This window comes from Gymnogyps californianus, chromosome 1 (assembly GCF_018139145.2).
Source record: "Gymnogyps californianus isolate 813 chromosome 1, ASM1813914v2, whole genome shotgun sequence".
Lineage (NCBI taxonomy): Eukaryota > Metazoa > Chordata > Aves > Accipitriformes > Cathartidae > Gymnogyps > Gymnogyps californianus.
In genome coordinates, this window is record NC_059471.1 from 125,485,133 (window position 1) to 125,508,725 (window position 23,593).

At 41.9% G+C, this 23,593-nt stretch overlaps 1 protein-coding gene across 3 annotated transcripts; it reads right to left on the bottom strand.

The window, feature by feature from the left end:
- Nucleotides 1–1,428: 1,428 nt before the first annotated feature.
- On the bottom strand, nucleotides 1,429–21,966 carry TTF2 (transcription termination factor 2). Of its 3 annotated transcripts, XM_050910209.1 has the most exons (23): nucleotides 21,939–21,966; nucleotides 21,735–21,846; nucleotides 21,380–21,466; nucleotides 20,577–20,643; nucleotides 19,124–20,098; nucleotides 18,111–18,237; nucleotides 16,782–16,973; nucleotides 16,392–16,549; nucleotides 15,265–15,346; nucleotides 14,841–14,954; nucleotides 13,736–13,886; nucleotides 12,955–13,060; nucleotides 11,735–11,925; nucleotides 10,699–10,852; nucleotides 9,841–9,932; nucleotides 8,987–9,069; nucleotides 8,336–8,475; nucleotides 7,368–7,538; nucleotides 6,709–6,767; nucleotides 5,470–5,623; nucleotides 3,781–3,863; nucleotides 2,655–2,729; nucleotides 1,429–1,841 (listed from the first exon to the last, which is right to left on the bottom strand). In XM_050910209.1, the coding sequence occupies exons 1-23, from the start codon at nucleotides 21,964–21,966 to the stop codon at nucleotides 1,697–1,699; spliced, it is 3,546 nt and encodes a 1,181-aa protein (XP_050766166.1). In that variant the 3' UTR covers nucleotides 1,429–1,696. The 3 variants fall into 3 exon arrangements, 1 of the variants encoding a protein (XP_050766166.1); XR_007767649.1 differs by lacking the exons at nucleotides 1,429–1,841; nucleotides 2,655–2,729 and adding an exon at nucleotides 4,875–5,123 and having other exon boundaries at nucleotides 3,806–3,863; XR_007767651.1 differs by lacking the exons at nucleotides 1,429–1,841; nucleotides 2,655–2,729 and adding an exon at nucleotides 4,446–4,521 and having other exon boundaries at nucleotides 3,812–3,863.
- Between the last annotated feature and the right edge of the window lie 1,627 nt (nucleotides 21,967–23,593).

Genomic DNA, 23,593 nt, shown 5'->3' on the forward strand with positions numbered 1-23,593 from the left:
TTAAACTGTACTTAGTAACGCACCTTAAAGAGGGAAATTGGCTAGGCTAACAGTAGCTCCAAGGAAAGGGAGAGGAGCTCAGACCAGAGTGCACATGAACTCCAGAGAAGAAACTATAACCCAAGTTCTGCTCATGTAAACGTCCAAACCAAAATAAAGTAATTTCGAAAAGTTAGTCCATGGCTTCCTGTTTTGTGGAAGTGAACAGATGTTCTGGTATGTTTTCCAGAAAACCAGTGTAGCAAGGCAAATGAACAGCGTGCTACATTCCCCAAACTGAGATGATGGTTAAATTGCCCAAGTTGCACAGCCTTCCTTGGTTCTGAGAGCTGCTCAAGACGCTTCCACCATGGTTGAATTTATGGACATGTGCACACAAAAAATACAAATTACTATTTTTGTACCCCCTAGCCTGTTATCTGTGCAATAAATTGGAATAATTCCACAGCTTCACTTGCACATCATGTCAAGGCAGGTAAGAAAAATGACTAACACAGCCATATCATACTCCACCAGGACACTGTTGTACTAACAGAAACCACTGATCTGCAAATAGATCTCTCCTTCACTCAAAAGGCTACCAAATGCTATTATCTGATTCCATGGGGAATGACCACACAGAAACCAACATCTAGTTTCTTACCAGCAGTCGTAACTTGTCATGCTCTACCACTTAGCATTAGAAATAAACTCTTCAAAGGCCCTCGTTTGGTATGGAACTTACAGGAACTGTGCCAAATCCCAGAGAAATAGTGTAATCAACAGAAAACCAGAATATGCAGTGCATATGGCCAGGGACACAGCAGAGGGAGATGGAAGCAGGGAAGATGCACTACCAATAAAAAAATATTTGCCTAGAAACTTCACTCACCTGCACATACCACTTCTGATAGAAGAGAGAATACAAACCATTAACCAAGGACTTGCAACTCATCTACCATTAAAAAATGGAAGCATCTTCTAAGGAAGAATAGTCTATACATTAAAAGGTTTGCACCAAGGAAACCTTATACTATTTAATACTCAGAAGAAAAAAAAAAAACCCAACAGTCAGGAATTCAGGTTCTGTTTCATAGGAACGTAACAGAAATCTTCCCTGCTTGAATAAAGATTTTGAGCAGGGCAGAGAAATGCTTCTTCACTTAGATATAAAGAGTCCTCCTAAGGAACAAAAGAGAAAATGAAGTATTCCTCTAAGTCCTTCCTCAATTTTATTACTTATACATTATAAAGTTCATATAGTCTTCTTATAGCATTGTGCTCAAAAATTTTTTTTGCTTCCTTCATGCCCGCCCAACTTCACCACTCAACCTCTGAACTTTCCTACCTCACGCTTGTCTCTCTTGTTCTTGTTTCACTTATGCCTGTCCTTCTCCTGTCCTGAAAAGGAAAGTTCTCTAACTAAAAAGCATACGTAGGAAACCAAGAAACAAGCAAATGTTTGTTTTTAATATTTACTTAAAAGTGTTTTAAAACAACAGCTTAATTTATAACTTTATTAACCTTTGGATATACAATCTAATTTCAGTATTAAAAGAAATCCCTGAAGTTGGTAACTTCTCTTCCTGGAACAGTTACAAAAATGTAGTTATTTGTTCAAAATAAATGACCACCTTAAAACAGCAGTCCTTTGTTGAAGTCTGCACAGTTACTTCTAGGTATAAAATCACTTTTCATTGTGTACTGTAAAGGATAATTAGATGCCGAAGAGAATTTTGAGGTCAGCCAGAGTGAGCTTAGTGAAGGCCTCCCCTTTGCCTGACAGCACCTGCTGGGCGAGAACTTTCTTCCTCCTCTGGAGTTGTACAATCTTTTCTTCTACCGTTCCTTCACAGACAAACCTTAAAAAAAAAAAGCCACATCATCTCAACTGCTAGGAAAAAGTGTCAGCATTATATAAGCACTTCCCCAGTAAATTTCCAAAGACTTGTCTCACTTAAAAATTAACAGCCCATTATGTGACTGACAAAACATACCTGTGCACAGAAAACAGCTGTTCTCATATCCAGATATTATAACATTTCAAATAAAAGTCTGATGCACTTTAGGCCTCAACTTTGGTCATCTGAAGCAACAGTAATTCTGTGACAAAATCCTGTAATGATTGTTTGGTAACTGATGGCACCTATTATACTAAAAGCATCGTACACAAAATACTATTTTAGATTCCAGTTTCTTTGAATTTGCTGTGCATTTACAATAACTAAGCTAGCCTTTTAGTACTTACAATCACAGATGCTTTTTCTAAAAGCCAACTTTGCCACTTAGGAGAAGTGCTCTATATGTTTGTGTTAGTGATATTAGAAAGGTTCAGGCTTAGGGAGCAGCGTGAAAAATCTCCACTCAATAAGAGAAGAGAAATGGTTTGGTGCCTGAATTGTTCCCAGGAATGAACAGGACATTCCCACTAAACCACAGGTTGAAAAACAATAAACCACTGCTAGCTATCAGGGCAGCAACATGCAGGCAAGTGCCACATAGAAACATTTTCATGTGGCCTCTATCTCTGTGCCCAAATCCCAATCCCACCGTCAGATTTTGTGCCTAGCTTTAAGTAAAGAAACAAGCCTCAAACCAAGGCCTTGTCTCACCAAATAAAGCCAGACAGTACATGAGCAGCAACAGCCTCATTTACCGCTAAGGAAAATTCTGACCTGTGTATCACAACATCCTTCTGCTGCCCCACTCGGTAAATGCGGTCACATGCCTGGTCCTCAAGAGCAGGATTCCTGCAAGGTTAAAAAAAAAATAGCTTAAGGGCTTACGTTCAGGAATAATTAAAGTATCGAAGCCTCTGTGCTTGCCTCATTTGCCTGCTGCCAGAGCATCCTGTTTTCTTCCTCTGTAGAACTAAAACTGCTCCCAGGTTACCTTAGGTTTACTAGCTTGATCGCCAATATTCACCCTGACTGTATTTCCCTTTGCCCTTGGTAGAAGTATGCTACAACTCCACACAAAGTCAGCTGTATGAATTAGACCACTGCTCCATGTAGCCCCATATTTCTGGCCAATAGTACTCAGAGAAAGCTGAGTAGCTGGTGAGGAAAGAAGAGAGTGAAGCAGAAGGTAAACTCCATTGAAAGAGGCCTTCACTCAAGAATATTTACATAAGAAATGATTCTGTTTGACACATGGTTACAGGGAATACTTGTTGGCGTAACTTCCATATTGTAGAAACATCTCCTTAATGCTGCTACTCAGCAGCTGGTTTTGTACGGAAGCACATTAGTTTGCTTTGTAAGTTCCCATGAGCAACATTTAGTTAAAAAAAATTGTGATTCTGACTTTGATGAGAGACACCATAAATATTAGGAGCTCATATGCACTATTTTCATAGCCCTGTAAAACCTCAAGGTACACTAGCTATGCCTGATTACTGACAATGCTCAACACGATCGATTTGTTTCAAGACAAATTCCCTGTAGGTATTATGGTACCATTTTCATTACTGTAAGAAATTAAGCCAGGGACTGCCAAGTCCCCGGTATCCTTTTGTGATAGAGACTGCACACTTGCTTCTTTGGATTGCTGTTATCCTCCTCTATTTTTTTACCCCTACAGAACTGTATTTCATGGTGGTGAGCGCTGGATTGACAATCGGAGTGTCCTGGAAGAAGGCTGTAGTAAAAACACTTTTCCACAACTAATCACTAGCCCTTACTCTCAGGTAAACGCTTCCCTCCTGACCCAGCTGTATCAGACATCACAATACATGTGGTGAGAAAGCGAGCAGCATGCCCTACATATATCCTCCGAGATGGAACTTTTATTTCTCTTTACCAGTGCATGTCAAGGAGAAAGAGGTGGTTTCCTCCAGTCAAGTTCAGGCCAACACCTCCAGCCAGCAATGAGATCAACATTACCTTCAAAGGCCAAAAGAGAGTTAAGTTATGGAGCCTGCTTCTAGAAAATTAATGCTTCATATACTCCACATACTAATTTGAACCAAAGTATCTATCATATTTATATTACATGTGTATATTTATTATGTATTTGGGAGCTTGCCAGATGTTACTTGATGATGCACAGGAGCCTGGACATGGAAGTTATGGCTCAGATAGGCCAGCCTACCATTCCATATATATTACCCTGATACATTTTTACAGACTAGAGAAAGGACTGGAAAGTTCAGACTCTCTCCGTGTCCCACTCAAAAGACCAGCCTCTCTGATGACAGCCTGTTGCCAACAATGGGACCAATCGGCACCAACTCTGAATTAACAATTATGGTTACTTAAATACAGGCAACTGGACTGAAATGGCCTGCTAATCCTTTCACTTTGTTTCCACATAACCTAGTATTTAGAAAAAGATGAGTAGCTGGGGAGGAACGGGGATATAGCAGATGGTCAATTTAGAGATTTCTTGTACAGCAGGAAGAGACCTCAATTAAGAACAGAGACACTTGCTGTATATATTTATTAGTCAATTTCATGGTATGGTACCTTAAAACCCTGATCTTGTTTAAGGGGTCAGCTATTCATATAGCTGCCAGAAATCTTCCTTTGTTTAAGTTCAAACCTAGAAGGAGAAATATCTATTTTGTAGATAGCGGCTTGTTCAAGAAATCCAGCAAAGAAAACAAGCTAATGCACCACATTCTCCCCTTCCAGTCACAGATCCATCCACAGAGGAGACAGCCTGTACTGCCTCAATCACAGGAACATCAGTGTCCAGGTGAAAGTGTAATCGCTATGAACAATTCATTTGGATTCAGACGTCTTTAGTCACCTGGCAAGCTTCCTTCCATTGGCCAAAATTTCAGACTAGAAGCTATTTTCAAGAAGAGCCAACACACTGTAGTTCATCAGTATTTAAACACCCATACCCCCCACCTCCCCCCAACTCAAAAGTGAAAGAAGTCACAAGGTCACCTTATTTTGGATGCGTGCAAAACTATGACTTCTCTTGCCCCAGTCCCAATCTTCTTATCTTTATACCGGGGTGAGATATGCTCGTTAATTTTAGCCTCATTCACAGATTCAACTGTCATCCTCTCTTCTCAAAAAGATTAGCCTGGTAAAGAGTATCTGATGTGTTGGAAAACAGCCATAAAGTCTTACAGGCTCCTTGGCAAGCAGGTGATACACAGAAAGAAACATATTCCAATGCAGAAGCATGAGCTGGAAACAACCAACCTGCTCTGAGTAGAGCTAATTGGCCCCACATCTTCCACATTACTCTCTGTGGCAAAAACATCTTTGAGCACACTGAAGATTTGCACAACCTTTGAACTAGCTTTGGAGTCAGATGATCTCCGTACAGAAGGTTAACATCAAAAGGAGCTTTTTAGCAGCTGCCCCTGCCCATTATAAGATGTACATTTGTTTTTACAGCTACCTCTTTCCCTGCTTATCTTGGCACCTAGAGGTCCAAATGAAAGTGGTGCCAGTAAATGGAATCATGAAGTCAGCTATCACAGCTGCTCATAGCAGTGCTAGTAACTGTTTCCCTGCACTGATTGCATACCTGAGGCCCTTTGGGATTGTTATTGAACTCTTCTACCACATCCATTCTCTGTTTAGGATTGACAGAGCCATCCACTGTTGCATACTTCAGCCCTAGTCGCTGGAGGTGCACAGCCACAACTTTCAACATACTTGTCCACTGAGAGACAACAACACTGGAGAGAGAGAGAAAAGGGAGTTTAGAACAAGTTCTGTGTGTTCTGTAATAGTTTGGTTATTGCAGTGTCTCACCCAAGAGGAGACAATGATTCAGGCACTCTTCCCCACTGCAAACTGGAGCCAAGTCTCTTCCTAATTCAGAAACAGATTCAGCTGTAGGTGTAGTGGTAGAACCTGCTGTGGAAGGCTAATTAATTCTATAACTTTCACTTCTATTTTTGGATTTTACATTTACCCGCCAATCACAATTCTGAGCTTTTTCTGCAAAATTAATCAATAGCAACACCAAACTTGGATTCCCCTGGGCCTCTCACTCCCCACACTTTTTGAATAAACAGTTTGGGAAGCAATAATTTGTTCAACAGCTTTTTGGTAGGGAACAAAAGTAATGTTGGTGTTCCCATTCTTATGGTGGGAGTGCTTTTTGGAAAAGACTTTGGGAAAAAAAGCTTTCTACATACGGCACAACTCTGGAGTTGCCCAAGAACAGGACTTCCCCTTCCAACCCACCCCCAACATAACACCACAGGTGTAACTACTTTGCAGCCACACACTGTAAGTGCATTCTACATTGTTTAACAAAAACAAGCAGAAAACCCTGTAACACTGTAGTCTGGTGCAGAGCAAAGACAGACAGAACTTGCACAGTGAGAGCTGCAGGACTTCAGCAACACTTAAGTCCTCTGATCAATGCATTCCTTTATCTCAAACAGGTTCAGTTTTAACCGCTACTATATTCTCCCACTTTTTTGGGGTGGTGGGGTGGGTTGCAGAGCTGAGGGCAAGTATTTCTCAGCACAACCAAATTATTCCCAATTCTGTTTTTGGAGAAGAGTCCTCCTGGGCCTCCAGGCCTGAGATTCCTCACACATTCCCTTACATTTACGCTTACCTACACCTTAAAGTACCCTCTTTTGTCTTAGATTTTTGTTTCTCAAAATCCCTTTCAACTACTGCAGTACTGCCACCATTTTACCATACCAGGAGTTTTGTATTCAATTATTTTAAACTATTTCTGCTGCTGTCAAGAGACATGCTTCTCTCAATCACTATGACTAAAGAAAAGGACATGCTTACTAACCTTTTCTGAGACTCTGAGTGACTCTGAATAGTTTTCAGTTCAGCCAAGAGGTGAGCTATCTGCAGGGGGGGGGGAAAAAAAAGTTAGTCTGCTTGCTGTCATAACCCAGCTCATGCTTGGCTATTCTTCATTAAAATAGGAAGTGATCAAAATAACTCTTCAACTGAAATTTCTTTGATGCTCAGACTTCCAAGATATTTTAATAGTCATTAGTAAGAACACTCCCACCATGGAAAGCAGGGTTAAGAAATCAAATCATACAAGCATGCTTCACAGATTCCAACCTTCCTGTGAAAAGCCAAGTTATTGCCACCTCTCCTCTTGCTGCCATCCCATTTTTTCTAGCTCTTCACAAGCACTACGCTCTCACATGCACGCTTTTCTAAACTTCTGTGAATCAAGTGCTCAAGATTTTCACTGACAGTTTATCAGCACAGTCAGATTCTCACAGCTTTATTAGAAGTAGCCATCAACACCTGTTAAGTTGGAGCCTTCCCAGAAGGCGTTCAGCAGTGAGATCTACTCACCTGATTTCATCTAAATTGCCAGCTTCGCCTGATTTGCAATTACCAAGGTGTGACAATTCATTAACAATTTAAAAGGCAAAGTGCTGAAATCTAAGCTTCTCAAGGAAGGCAAGAAAGCCACAACCAGAATACCTTGGTGCTCTCCCTGGTGATTTCAAAGACATCTGTTTTAAAAGCTGTGCCATTGAGGTAGACTGTCGACTTGGAATCAGGAGTCTGGAGCTCAGACAGGGTCAAAGCACTAAGTTGTTCCTCAACGGAGAGGGAAAGGCCTTCACTGTTCAAATTAACTTGGTCCAGAGCCTGTGGGAAAGCAAGCAATATAATAAGGGATCAGTGTCAAGCCCGAGATCACATTCAGTACTGACACACAGTCTGCATGATGTCTGCTGAGGACAGTGGCTTTGAAGGAAGCTATGCAATATGAAGACAGAACGATTAAGAAACACTACTGGGTCAGACCAACAGTCCCTTTGGCCCTTTATTCTGCCCCAAGAAGGGGCAGCGTAGGGAAAGCATGTGAGCTCAGCCATTTTCTGTGGTCCAGCCTCCTCAGATTCCCCCTCCCATAGCACTTAATTGCAGGATTAAACATGTTACAAGATAAATCCCTGCCTGTTGCCTTAGTATCTGGATTTATTCTACAGCTGCTTTATATGACAGAGCAAAGAACTTCTGAAAGATTAGTCTACTTCATGCAAGGCAACTTCAGTCAAGGCACTTACAGAGCTCTCCAACACACAAGCCTTTGAAACAGGCTACACTTGTGGATTCGTGCACTTTTCAAGTCTAGGTTAAGATCAAGACTTCTTCTTTGCCATTAAAATTCTTTTTCTTTTTTATTATTTTTTTTTTAATCTAAATAAAGGTATTTCCAGAGACACAGCTGCCCACATAGGTCATGCTGGGGAACTCTTCAGTAGGAGGTATACCCATCTAAAACCTCTCAGGCTGTAAAACACACAGTCCTAGAAATGGCTCAGTTCATAGACCCCTAGCTAAGAGATGCAAGGGTGTTAAAGTCTGTTAACTTACACAAACACTTAAAAAAAAAAAATCACAACAAAAACCCCCACACCACTACAATACAATGCAATTACCACTTTCAGTAAGGAGAGATGGCAGCAGCACTGACGGAGCCTCAACAGCATGGACAAGACGTGGACAGTACTTGAGACCTGGGAGGCACTTTGGGAGCCTGCTAGAAATTCCTTTTGACTGACCCCAAACTCTTGTGCAACTGCCAAGGAAGGAAGACAAAACATCAAGCGCTCTTGGAGGCATTTCCAAGCACTGCCCAGCCACCTCCAGCAAGAGTTTCATCAATAAGAGACAAGAACCAACAGGCAAGCAAATACCTGATTTAACATAGGAACCCACCAAACCCCACTTAAAAAAAAAAAACAAACCCAACCCAACCAAAACAAAAAAACCCAAACACAAAAAAGAGACACCACCACAAATCAGAGTACCACATACATTATACTAATACTGACATCTCTTCTCTGAGCAATTAGACCTTTATTTCAGAAGGGAATTTTAGACTCTGGGAGGTTAAGAGATTTGCCCAGAGCTACAACAGTGAGAACAGACTTTTGGAATACTATGGTAGGATTCTTTGTAACATCAGGGTAGCATTTTCCAAAGAATTTTTAAGTCCTGACCCCATGTAGCCAGGTCTGTTCCCCCTCCTTAATTGTGCACTTAAGAGTCACTTCTACAAATGTTTTCAGGAGAGGGTGTGCTCAAACCTTTCTCAAACGGGTTACCACCAGCATACTCTCTGCCTTCATTTTTCTGCTCTTGTCTCTTTAGGTAGGATTGTAGTGTTGACCTGGAAAAACAAGACAAAGACTGTGGGATTTACAGCAGGAAAAAATCCAAGAGGGACCTGAGCTTAACAAGCAAGCTGATGACGCATTAAGGTAAGGATTAATCATTTAGTCACAAAACGATCACAAAAAAAACCCCAGTTTTGTTTAACTTGAATATGATCAAAACCAAGATCCTTTTTGGAAAACACAAGAGGAAGCAAGTCTGCTTATTGGAATACCTTGAGTATAACAGGAGCCAGGGCCCAATGGATAACATTGTTCATAACAAAAGGACATCTTTAAATGTATATTTAAAAGTAAGAAAGACTCCTTACAGCAACAGTGTTGAAAGAGACCCTAGGAGAACATAAAGTGACGCTGGCATTCATTACAGCCATCTGGAGAGGCCAGCATAATTTCCGATCGTATAAATATCACAGGGCAAAGAAGAGAAATTCTCTCCTTTACAGGTGCTGGCACATCATCATTTAAGAACTACTGTTGCAATTCCAAGTCTTCGGAGTCTTGAAATCAATGAGATTAAGTGTAAGGCTAGAATACAAAGCTCATACAAGGCACAAACATATGGGAGAAAAGAAATGAATCTGTTTCAACTATTACCACAACAAGCAATGTATTTTCAAACATGCTTGACAGATAGTCAGAAAGGGAAAAAATTAACAGGAATTTGTCCAAAAGCTCTTCTCATCTGAAGTGGATTTCTCTTTCTGATTTTTCATACCAGTAAGAAACAAAACCACAAAATACCCTATCTCTACCCACATTCATACCTGGATCTTGCAAAGAGCACGTTGTACACAGACTGCTCCTCTGCTGAAAGTTTTAACTGATGCAACTGCGTGCTACGCTGGGGCAGAGATACCTGAAGTCAAAATAGACAGGATCAGATGTATATAGTGCAAAAATCTTATACAGCATCACAAACACCAGCATTCCAAGATTTAACACAGTATTCTAAGTCTCAGAAGATAGCTGTTTCTTCATTAAAGTTATTTGTATTAATGCAACTGTGACACAGCATAGATACAGAACTCCAAGTAGCCTGGTTAACACTCAAGATAAAAATCTTTATTCCAAATCATCCAATAACAAAAGGCACAAGCAACTAAGCATGGACATGGAGGGATGCATTTATCGCATTGTAAAAGTAGCTTCTCAGTTCTCCATTCAGAATCAGACCGTACACTAAAACTACACATTGTAAAGTCTTACAGACATACCAATGACCTAATATTCAGTTTAACAGACTATTTGTAAAGAGTAATGCAGAAAGCCAATGCCCCAGCACGCACCAGGTCCATTTGGCATGCAGCATCTTTGATTCTCAAGAGATCTAGGCTAGCTCAGGCACCTAGGCTAACTTTCCACTAACTGGACATCTACTTGCAATTACTTGACATATTCTTGTCTGCATGTGATTTATAACTAAAAGATTTAATTATTCTGTATATTTCCGCTTTCTGGATAAGCAATCAAAGCATCCCACAGGCATTCTCTCCTTTTACTCAAGAGACTGCAGTGGACAGGAAAACCCACCCATTAACAAATTTATGCATGTATATAACTAACTGGCTGCTGCAAGGAAAACAACGGAATGATTATCTACTTGTGGAGGGTGAAGTTCTTACCAAGGGCTTGCCAGCTGAATCCAGCTGGTCCTTAGTTCTCCGTAATAAGAGGCTCCTGGTTAAGAGGCTTAGCCTCTCTCCTCCCTTCTTTGTGTTGTTATCTACCTGGTACTTCCACACTTTGTATTCATCAAAAGGAGAGCAACGTAGAAACCTATGACAGGGAGGAAGGAGACTTCATACCAAGGGAAGAAGAGTTCTTCAGTTACTATTGAGTGACCAGAGCCAAATTCCTTGCTATCCAAAACAAACCATTTCCAAATGCCGTAACTGCTAGGAGCAGTAAAACACTTCCAGTGTAATGGCGTCGATAACTTGTTTGCTCAAAAGTCTTACCATCACTAACACTATGAAAGCATCTTTCTGATTCTGTACCCATCACTTCATCTTAGCTCATTATGTCTCAAGCATCACAAGCAAATGAACGACATCAAGATGCAGAGGCACTTGCCAAAAAACTTATTCATTTGTTATTTCAAAATCCCATACCTCTTACTTGAAAATTAATTTCAATTATCCAAAATTAATTTCAAATGCAAGTTCTCACTGGTTCTCCAACACCCTTCATAATCTTTCCCCCCCTCAGCAATGAGGAGCACAGAGTTTAACCTGTTTATCATTTGTTTAGAGAAGCTGAAGTTTTCACCCTTTCCTTCAATGCCCTTGTAGCACAACACTCTTTAATAAGGTCCTCCCAGGCTGCCCTGGTAGGAACAGGGATTATTGCACAAAACTTCTGTTCGTTAAAACTGGTTTTGTGAATATTCATCTTGGAGCCATAGCAGATCTGAAGTAATTTCCCCTTTGTCCTCTATGGAAGCAGAACAGCTACACACAACAGTAGACACGTGGTCAGCCTTGCGCAATGCCTCAGCCACAGCCTTTGCAATCCAGTGCCTGAAGTGTTAATACAACTAGTCTCGCTACCCCACATATCTTAGAAACCTCTCAAGCTTAGAAACAACTTCAGCACTTCATCAGCAAAGAATTACTGGAATTGGGGCCCTGTCCATGTGTTCACGTGCAGCCAGCTCACCTCAGGAGAGAGTACATGTCCAGTAAGTTGTTCTGTATCGGCGTCCCAGTGACAGCCCATCTGGCACTGGCTCTCAGTTTGCACACAGCTATAGAGGTTTGAACCTTTGGGTTTTTAATATTGTGAGCTTCATCCAATATAACTCGAGCCCAAGCTACCCTGAGCAGGGGGGAACAGGGAGATGACCCACTCTGAAAGAAAAAGCAGACTATTTATAACCCAGAGCAATAACCTTGCTAGGCTCTCTAAAGAGCCACAAGCAAACATATTTTTCCAGCAAGAAGCCTTTTCCTGATATTAGTTGGCAGTAATCTGAGCTTTTACTGTCATGTAAGAGATGCTCTAAAAAAAAAAAAAGAAAAAAAAAAATCACCTCTTCAAAGCTTCCATGAAAGTTTATAAGCCGAAGAAGATAACATTTGCCTGTTCTTAATAACAATTTCTAATCTTCTGCTGTTTTTCTGGCTTTTGATATTTTATTGCCTCTTTCTTCCCAAGAGGCATTTCATATCAGCAGAATTTTGCTAGGCTGGGACCAAGGACCACATATAATTATTCTGATCTCTCTACAGTTTTATAGATGCCACCTTGAAGTTTCAGGAAATTCAAAGGCCTGTTTGCTTTAAGAGCTACAACACTATCCACCAGCAAGGGACTTCCTCTATACTGTGTAGCCAAGTTCAGTTAGCATTCAGCAATCACTTTATTATTTTCATAGGCTAGCAAATACACCGCTGTTTCTTCAAGAGTGCAGCATGTAAGCTGCCTCAGTCTCAGTTCAGACTGACCCAGAGCCTGAGCACGACAGGTTTCTGGTGGTTTAAAGTGACCTTAGTGCTTCAAGCAGCAAAGAACACCAAACAGGAGATTCTAGCGTTCCTTCACAGTCTCACCTTGAAAGGAGGGGTATGAGATTCATCATTGCACTCTTAAAATTACTTTTTAAGACATTTCAACTGTATTCAGTGTAGTGTATTCTACATTACTACAGAACAGGTTTATTGTGAATATTTTCCCCATTGTCTTTCTGCACTTCACAGCACTTTCTCTCATCACTGATTTTTACTGTGCCAAATCAACAGGGGACTTACAGGAAAAAAAAAAAATTTAACCTGCTGCTCACTGTAGCATACATAAGGTGCTACTTGAAACAATAATGGCTTGCAACACCTCAGAACAAAATGTTAAGGCAATCCTCTATCAACAATATGGCTTCTCACCCCCACATCATAGTCCTCAGCAGGGATTTCCCCCTCGTCTTTGCTTGTGGGAACCTCCTTGGAGAGAAGGCTGTAGGTTGTGACAACAACATCGTATCCAGAGAGCCTGCATAAAGGCAAAGTAGTAATCAGGAACAAGAACAAACGAGGAATTCATTTTGCAAGACAGACAAAATGCATGCTGAAGGTTTAAGAACAGCACAGTTGTACAAGCGCTGATATGCAGAGTTTTACAAAAAACTGAGCTTCATAGCAGTCAAACAGGAAGGACACATCGTCCCCATTTTATGGATACTGGGAGTAGCAAGCTCAAGAAGACAGTAACAGCCAGTGGTACAGAATGCACACCACAGGAGATGAACCCTACTTAGAATCTGGCACCTAGAAATACTGCTCAGCATGGCTTAAAGCGGTGTAGAAAATTTTCTGATCTATACATACAGCTGATAAAAAAAAAATACAACCACAAAGCACAAGCATGGAAGAAACTGCCACTGACAATCTCTGCAAGCAAGAGATGTTTTAGAGAACATACACCTTTTTTTGTTATCAGGAACAGCAACAGCCTGCACCAGAACCACTCAGCATGGGTACGGGCCATAAAGGTTTTGCTATATACACCTTCACAGCAGACATCAGCCTGACCTTCTGGATCCTCCACATTTCCGTACTTCAGGTTCTTTCATCATTCTAAAGCCACTGAATTTCAACTCAGATATACACAATCTCTTGCTAAGTAGTATTTTACTTTTCTTGGTCATATTTATGGTTTAGCACTTACACCTCTGCATGTTTATCTCTGTTTGGCCCATGGTACAAATAGACCCTCAGTTTGCCACAGCCCACACGTCTGTCAATCTCTTTCTTCCAGTGATGGATCAAGGATGCAGGACAAATTATTAAAGTGCTGTGGGAAGGGATAACAGTCGAATCTGCAGGGAAATATTGCAGACAGGTTTCAGTGTCTTCACATTAGACTACAACAAAGACAGAAGTTTTGGAAATTCACAACAATTAAGATTGGTCCACTTTTCCTGTAAGCACAGTTTGTGAAGTGGACATCTCTACGTTGCATTCTTGGGGACTATTAGTTCTGCGTGGAAAAAACTCTACTTAAACACTAATGCATCAATTCCTGTCCGCTCAGAGTTATGCTATGTATCTGTGCACTTCCTGTGGATAAGCTGGAAGGTTAGAATTCAGGAAATAACCATGATCTCTCCTGATAATACAGTACCAAATAAATTCTTCTTTCCTGTTCTAGAAGACTGAAATGTTATCATTTTGAACCACACAGGAAAAACAAACACACAGTCAGTAAACTTGGCAAGACAGGAAAAAATAGTCCAACTAGTTCCATGAGGATGGAGACAGCAACAGGTTGTGGACACAGAAACAATACTCTTCAAAAACTCTAACATCCCTTATGTCTATGGACAAGATAAAGGTAATCTTATGGGGGGGAAAAGAAAAAAAAAAAAATCAGTCACACAGAGGTGAGTAGTAATTAATTTAAGTCCTTATGCTATGAAAACTATGCATATGTTTGCATATGTTGAAAAAACTATGAAACTTTTTTCAAAACAGCATATGCTGGCTTTAACTAGTTCAGAAAGCTAATCAATAAAAAAAAAGAATCCCAAAACAATATAAAGTAATGAGCTGGGAAATCCTACACATCCAATGGAAGAACAAATGACACTATCAAGAGAAAGCCCTTGCAAGGGAGTGCAGTAAATATTAAGCCCAATGGAATTTTCCTACAGAAGGGAAGTGAGCACAGATAGAGTCTGTTGTTTAATGAGCCATTAACCTGTAATGCTTTAGGCATTTCAAATGGCACTGCATGATAATGTATGTACTGTATGATGGAAACAATTCTGTACCATTTTTGGATAGCCATATTTCTAACTTCTCCTTTCTTTTCTCTGTCTTCAGCTGCTTCTGGGCCAGAATGAGGGCAATCATGGTTAGAGTCTTCCCCAAGCCCATGTCATCCGCTGGAAAAAGACACACAGAAGTTGTGATGACCTGCAGAAACGAGCCCCCCTAGCTCAGATCTACACTGAGGTAAATACTGCAACAGAAATTGCCCTGGAGAACCCAGGAAATAAAAATACACATATGACCATTTCAGGGTATAATTTAGTAATGGGTTAATAGCTGTAATCGGTCAAAGGGCACAGAAAAACAAGCCCCTTCGACATGCCTACGAAATAACTAGTTATTGGCCTCCGAGTAAGTTACGTGCCAAATTGTTGCTGCCATAAATCCACCCCTGAAGATCCACTTTCCTGTTCTGTTGCTTACCCAGAATTCCTCCACATGGCCTCTGACTCTCTCTCCAGAGTAGCCATGCGAGCGCCTGTTTTTGGTGCAGCAGCAGTGGAACCTGAGAGGGCGAGACAGAGGATTTGAAGGAAATACCTTGCAAAGTTCAGACACTTCCGCTTCCTGTATCAAATTATCTAGTTCAACTGTCCTACTACAATCTCACTAAAAGGAGTTTGCCTACCTGTTCTTTTCCCACATGGATGGGGATACCCAAGATAAGCAACTCCTGCAGACAGGAGGGCGTCACTACCATAGATCAGTCTTGCTAATGCTTTATGCACAAACCAACCTAGTGCCTCACAGTGCTCTGAGAGCATGTAAAGGTGGCTGGTTCAGGTGGAAAATCCACCCAAGCCTACCTTGTTCACAACAGGCATCACTGTCAAGAAGAGGGATTAAGAACACTTCCCCTTGTCTCACCAAGTCTAAAACCCCTATAGACTCTTAAAAGACAAGAAGAGGGACTACGTACTATCATCATAAGACATTAAATGGCCTTCCCCAGCACTGAAAAGGTCCCAAGAGGATCTGACAAGTGACACAACATATATACATCAACACACCATCTTGTAGAGGCATGTGCCTTCCAATACCTTGCACAAAACCTCAACTATGGGTTCTGCACCACCTGATAGATAAAGAGCTGCTCTTTGGCAGATCAGAACAGACTACTCTGGAGTCCATTGGGTTGCATGAACTTGATCATCTGCAACACTTTCTAAAAACACTATTTCTTATAGCTCACTGGGAGACCTAACTGGGAGAAAAGAACAATAAGAAGGTTCTCAGTCTGTTCCTCACTAGAGAACTGCCTCTGTTCTGCTAGTCATGTTCAAACAAATGGTTGTGGGTTAGTTGCTTTGTCTGAGGCACTACTACTTCATTCAAGCACTAAATATTCTGAAGACACCACAGCAAGAGGGTAGAACATCAGTACTGGCAATCTGAAGCAACTCTCATGGATGGAAAGTAAGTAGAACATCTTCCAGCAGGACGAAAACTGCAAAGTACTTCGAAGTGTGAAAGGACAGGATGCTCTAGGGTATCACCCAGATGTTACACTTCATTCATCAGCGTGACATCCTCCATCCTTGCCAACTCACCTTCAATCCAGAGGGGTCTTCAGCTGCTCTCTGCTCTGTCGGACAGGATTCTAGAGATTTGTGAAGATGATTAATAGCCTCACTTGTGGCACTGTGTACAGCCCTGATTCGGTCTTCTGTCATTCTTCCTCCATATAGATTCCGCAGACCAGAGTTCACTGGAAAGATGCAGTATTATGCATGAGATGTGTGTACAAATCTAACTTTCCCAAGCAGATCTTTCATCTCAGAGATTGATCTCAGTGGCTACAGATGCCTGGGGGGCAGTATGCAGTTCACAGTAACAAAAAAGGTTTAGCAGTCCCACGTATATCCACAAGTTGCAGGATTATTTCAGAAATAGTCCTCACCAGTGTTCTCTTTAACAAAAAATAGTCTTTCTGTACTTACTTCCAAAACTGTGGCCGTAATATTCACTGGAACCCAAAGCAGCAGCAGCAGAGGGGTGACTGTGTAAGCCTGAAGAGGTCCTTGCAGTAGGATCCTGGAGCAGTAGCGGCGTTATCAACTTTGTACCACCTGGCCTACCAAATGGGTTAGGCAAAGATTTCTCATGGCAGCCACTGCTTGTGCTATCCTCCCCTTAAGAAGAAAGGAATTGCAGGTTGAAAAAGTTGCACAACAGACCTCAGAGCCTTGCGTTACAGTCCAGAGAAGGGCCTTTGTTTTGCCCAACCATCTGCTTGCAAAATATTATTAAGAGGTCACATGGATTTAACAGCAGGGTAGCAGGTTACCATATCACCTGAGCCACTGCAACTATGAACATGCATGCCCTTAGCCTGCTCCTACGCGACGGGCAATGCAGTTCAGCTCAAGCCTCAACATGTGGTTTATACCAACACAGTGAACTTTGCAACTGCGATCAGATTAGTGCAAACAGAAGGTCAATTCTGCACACTGTTCCCAGAGCATTTATTCCTTTTAAAGACACCTTTCTTGTCAATATTTTGGTCACAAAAACTATCAAAACATCCAAGAACAAATGGGCCAAGAACTTGTGAGCTTTTCTCTCCTTCCTGGAAAGGTCTGTCTTGCTTAAAACCAGATACGGTGTAAGACACTGGGACTGACTGTTGTGTGGTGGCCTGTGAGTTACTGCTTCCTTGCTAGAGATCTTCAGTTTCCAGAGTTGTCAAACTGGATCTTTTCATCAACACAATTGATATTATGATCACAAAGTAACTCTCTTGTTGAGGTGATTGTACAGGTAACTCAACAAAATGCCTCTCTTCCACAGGTGATTAATACTAGTTAATAGAATTAGGAAATCACTTCACAGGAATGGCACACTGGAAGCTGCTTATCTTGTATCTGGTAACTGAAACATTGAGACACAGCAGCCAAAACATGCATAAGCAGCAGGGTTCCATACTGCAACAAAGAGGAAGTTAACACTTCACTGGCAAGTTCTTAGAGAGACACCTGCCTCAATCATGTAGCCAAAGCTGGAAACAGAACTAGCCCTGGGTCCTAACCATGGGAGGAAACTCTCTTGGGAAGCCACCAAACTTCAGAGGAAATGTTTGAATTGTTCCATTCGTCCTCTCCCAGACACACACTTTGCAACTAACACGTTTAATCTTCAGTGAATCTCAGCAGACAAACTTTATATAGACCACATGCCATATATAAGTTTATGCTATTTTTCCTCAATATTAACAACTATAGTAAGCCAAACTGTTTTGCAAAGTTCTGTGGCAAAAAATTTAGCCCTACCTTTTTCAGTAGTATCTGCTGTCGAAATGTTAAGAGCACTGAGTGCAGCTTCCAAATCCTGCACTTGCTTTAACAACCGTTCCCCTTTATCTGGCAGCAGCTGAATGTTCACTGTAGCCAATGTACTCTGCAAAACAAAAAAGAATCCAAAACCTGAGTGTGCTTACCAAGCTCTCTGCCAACAGAGAACAATCAGGTCAGAAGTTTAAAACCACTAATCTTATGCCATAGTAATTTGTATTTTGATACTATCCTACAATCTCCAAAAGCATTTAAGTGCCATTGAGTGTGATTAAATGGTCTTTTAGCAGAAAATAAACTAACCATTAGTGTACTTCAGAAGAAATGGAAGGATGCAGGGCATCCTCCTTTTTATGAAACAGGATGAACAGGTAGTCAAGTGACTTGGACAATCTTAACATCTCTCAAAGCACCCCACATTCAACTGACTTGCATGTTTCTTTCTATACTAGCAGGAACGACAGTTCTGACTTTATTTCGAGGTTCTGTTCTGAGCTCTAGGCAAACACGGGTTTTTATAATAAAAACTACGGAACACAGTTATTGGCAATTATTAAAAAAAGCAAACAGACAGGTAGCTTATTTCATCTTAGTGTGAGCTTTCATGGCTAGATCACTCTTACTCCACAAGGCCAAGAGAGACCACCAGAAATAGCTACGTTATTTAAAAAGGTTAAGCTGGCTGTGCACTGTTCCATCTTATGCAAATTACTTTCTGGGTAAAGGACAGACACAACCTCAGGCAGGTCAAAACTGAGCACCCCCAAATGCAGAAGGTTGTATTACCTTAGGGGTAATTGTCTCATATGTGGCTTAAAACAACTAGCCTGTGCCTAAGCTGAATTCCCTCCCTTGCCCCATTTTCCTAAACCATCCAAATATTTTGAGTTTCTGCTGTGAGGGGATACCATATTCTGATGCGTCACGAGTAAGGGAAGTCACCCTGAACACAGAACGAAAAAAAAAAAGGAATAATAGGTGCAATAAATGACCTTCTTCTGCTTCAGCTGGACTACAAGACGGTTGTGAAGAGCTTTAGGGTCCTGGGGTCCTTCCACGTGATGCGATGCTGCAGCTCCTGGCAAAGATGTCCCCTGCATACTCTTTTCTGATTTTCCTGAAGGAATCTCTGTTGACTGCAAACCCTCAACTGATTTCTCAGGTTTACTTTTACCTGATGAGGAATAAACAAATCCTACTTCATCACTGTCACTGCCAGAGACTTCATCAGCAGGCTGTCCCAGCCCTGGCCTGATTTGTGTTTTGGGTGGCACTGCCTCTGCTCCTCCCTTCAGGGCAGGATGTTGCAATGCCGATTGTTGTACTGCTGGGGAAATGACATCTTCTTTAGACATGGGTTTAATTTCTCCATTCTTCTGACCAATGTATTCTTTCTCTCTGGTTTCTTTATCCCCACAGCTTTTTAAACTTTTCCCTCCAAGGTGCTCCTCCTCTGGAGGCTTGGTACTTGTACTTTGCTTTTCAAGACTTAGTGGAAAGAGCTTTGATCTCCCACCTGGCTCTTTCTCCACACACTCAGAAGACTTCTTGGATTCCTCGCCACTGCCACCATATTTCTCTTCCTCCCAAAGGGCGTTTTTCCCCTTCCAAGTCTCAGAAAGACCAAGTTTAGATTCAGACACTGTGCTCTCCTTAAGTTCTGGATCACTCCTATTTCCCGTGGACTGCTGCTTTTTAGTTTTTAGCCCTTCTAGGGGTTCTTCCTCTATGGAGGAATCAGAGGTTGATTTCTTTTCTTTACGTGACATCAGCACGCTCTCTTTCTCTGCTTTTACTCCTTTTGCTTTACTTTCCTCTCCATTTTCTTGCTTAATTTGTTTCCAGGATGATGGTTCACAATTCTTGTCTATCACTTTGAATGGATTTCTTTGGCTGCTTGGATTGAAGAGAGGTGCTGTTTGGGGCTGGGATTCTAAGGCTTTTGACACTTCGGTAGCTTTTGGATCCTGCAATATATACAAGTGAGTAAATGCTAACCTACAAATTATTAAAGCCTGCTAACTATACACACAACCTGATCATCTCAAGCAAGACTTCATTCTCTATGAACATCATCTTTCCTATCATTTTAACAGGATCAGGATAAACATTTTACAAGGAAAACAAAACAAATCAGAAACTGCTGGTTTTCTGCTTTCTTTGCCATTCCCATATTTTTGGGGATCAAGTCCCAACAGCATCATCCTCAAGAAAAGAGCACAGCCAGAGATCAAACCCAGGTTTCTTTTAAGACTGGAGAACAGTGATTACTTCACACAATTTAGGAGTAAGAGAAGTCTCATCTGGAGGACAGCAGGCTGATATGCTTTTCAGCTAGAAAATACAAACTCTCCCACTATGTAGTCTCAGAGGTGATTACAGTATACAGAATGAAAAGTCTTGCTGGAATAAGCTGATACTATAATACGAATGAAACATTCATACCTGCCATGGGACGCTTCCACACCATTTCTTCCCATTCAACTTACTTTTAAGGCATCGGTAAAACAACCTACCAAAGAATAAAACAAGATTTGAACTGCAGGAGCCAGTAAAGGAACTCTAAATGTTCTTTAAAAAGTACTTTGCACCAAAAACATCACAGACAAGTTCTCTTGACCTGCACTTTACATCTAGACTTCTGCACAGCAAAAGGTTATGAACATTGGCAACAAAGCTTTTTACAAAAGCATTGTTCTCTGGATAGATTCCTAGGGTTTTGGGTTGTTTGTTTTTTAATTTTAGCAATAAAAAAAGGTAACTGCTCAGGCAAAAATATTGTCTATGTTCAGAGCCTCAGAAGTGTCCTATGACTTCAGGGTGTAAGGAAACAGCTATTCTTTTAGTTACACTGCACAGGCCACCTCATCTTTAAAGCATCTCAGGAACAGAAAAGCTTTGGACGTGATTTTTTTTTTTAAACTGGCAGCCAGCCAGGACTGCTGTAAGAACTTTATCAGAATTAAAAATGGCGAATTCGATGCAACCATCATGAGTCTTGGATGAACCCAACCACAGAGCCACGCTCAATTCTGTTAAAAACAAACATTATCTGATCACTTAGGTTTATACCGCTGAATGTAATTGCTAATAAAAATAGCAAACATTCTGAAACATGCCAAGTGAAGGCCTCAAGGCTGGATGAGCCTTTTCAATTCTAGAAGGAAACTGCAAGTCAGCCGCCATGAAATAATTCCAAATATTCAAACCTGTACAACAAACCTTTGTTCCCACTTTGACGAACTTACTGGTATTCATCTCTGTCCTGCTGCTGAACCAGGACTTGCAGCTCCACCATGCATCCCTCATGGATCAAGCAGTGAGAAGCAGGAATACTGAAAAGAGGAGAGGAAAAGAAAAGAGGAAGAATAAAGACGAGATAAGCTGCCCAGGGAACAGCAACGGCAAAAACAATTACTTAGGACAAAATACTTGGAGAGTCTTCTCAAAGACGACGTGACTAAGAAAATAAAAGCTTACGACTGCTGACATAGCACTGAACTTCCCTCAAAACAGTCGTGTGTGTGTGTGTGTGTGTGTGTGTGTGTGTGTCCAGCCGCACAGCAGGGGGGAGGCCCTCCCGCCCCCCAGCCCTGCACCTACGGCGCCGGGAGGACGAAGCCGCAGGCCGCTGGGCCCTGCGCTCCGCACACGTAGAAGCTCTTCCCCTTGTTGGGGCCATCGCGGACGCCCGTCTTCAGGAAGCAGAAGGACCCTGCAGGGCGGAGAAGAGAGGAACTGGTCAGACCGGGACCGGGACCGGGACCGGGACCGGGACCGGGACATCCCCTACCCGCCGCCCCTCACCGTGCTCCGCGCACGGCACAGCCTCCATTGCCGGGCGGCAACCGCCACGCCCACTCTTGAAATCAGCCAATCCTACCCAGCGCCTGCGGGCTGTCCAATCAGGGCGGGGCAAGGGGGCGGTGGAGCCAATCGCCGCTGCCGCTGTGAATTCACTGTTCCCCACCCCCAGCTCCGCGCAGGTTCCGTTTCGAACGCCGGGGGAAAGGGCGGGAAGAGGAATGCGCGCTGCCATTGGCAGGCGCACGCCACGGGAGGGCGGTCGGCCCCAACTGGGCGTGGTCCCGGGACAGGGGGCGTGGCTTCGCCACGGCCCACCCGCCGGCGGCGCGGCGGGCTCCCCCAGTTCCCCGCTCCGCGGAGGGCTTGAGGCGGAACGTGATTAACACACGGCGCTGCTCCGGGGCCACAGCAGGTACAGCCGTGCACTGAAAGCCAGCCTGGTGGTGAGAGACCAGTGTTTCACCCAGGATGATGCCTCCCTGTACTGTGGAAACAGTTCCAGGTGCCACTGCTGCCAGGTTCATCCATTAAGTTCAATACACTTCTAAAAGTAAAATATGTTAAAATAAATTTAAGTTGAAATAACGGTAAACAAACACCACGGACCATGAGAAGCTGGAAATAGGTGTTTTTCTTTTGTATTTAAGATGGAGAATACAATTTTACAAAACGTGTGCATTTCTTAATTACTGCTTTTGTTAATGACAATTCAAGTGAGATAATGACTCTGGTAATAACAGAATTACGGAAAGGTTATAATATGTGTACAAAAATATTAACAACATTTACACTAAATAACAGATGAGTGAAATTAACGCTGACAGCCAAATTCAGTCATGGTGTAAACTGGTGCAACTCCACTGACCTGCCTGCAGGCTGAATTTGGCTCCGTACCTGTGTGAAAAACGTGCTTTTTACACAATACTAACAATTTTGTGCTTTCACATGTGCCTTGGAATTTTTCCTCCTCAGTATACACCGCTTTGGGCTAGCACCGACTTCACCACAATGCATTCATACTCACGTGTGCACTTTACACATTCAGCAACAACTCTGCTCAGCTTGTTTTGAAGCAGGAATATGAAATAAAAGAGATGCAGATAAAATACTTCAAGCCACGTGAGGCAAGTGTATACCTTAAGGAGTGCTGAGTACTATGAGCAACTGTGATTGTAATGATAATGATAGCAATAATGACCTCAGTGCAGGGTATTTCCTGGCAAATACTGGGATTTTTAATTTTTTTTATTTTTTAATGAGTGCCCACAGGTGCCAATTTATCTAACACACTAGAAACAAAAAATACAGGAATGAGGACCTCACTATTATTAGTTGTGTCATTCCTGCATCATGCAAAGAGCCGTCTTACTTGTGCTTAAGTGTTCTTGCTTTAACAGCCTGTTCTCAATCAGCAAACCGTGTACTGAATTTTAAGCATGCAGTTATATCTTACATGGAATGTAATGGGATTCAGGCTAGTTCATAAAGTCAAGCTGCTTTGTCCAGAGATGGACATAAGCTTGTGCTGAAATATATTTCTGAGTTGGGAACACACACAAATAGGATGTCTAAATACAGTACTGGACTGAGGCTCTGCCTCAAAACCAGCTTGCTTCTGTGCCTCCGAGTAAGTTGCACACAGACATAATTTAACA

Excerpts from the sequence above, each read along its gene's own strand:
- TTF2 (XM_050910209.1), bottom strand. The coding sequence starts at position 21,966 with ATGGAGGCTGTGCCGTGCGCGGAGCACG. Across the intron at positions 9,933-10,698 it reads ATTCAGCTGGCAAGCCCTTG|GTATCTCTGCCCCAGCGTAG; the intron begins GTAAGAACTTCA and ends TTTTGACTTCAG. Across the intron at positions 1,842-2,654 it reads AAGGATGTTGTGATACACAG|GTTTGTCTGTGAAGGAACGG; the intron begins GTCAGAATTTTC and ends TTTTTTTTTAAG.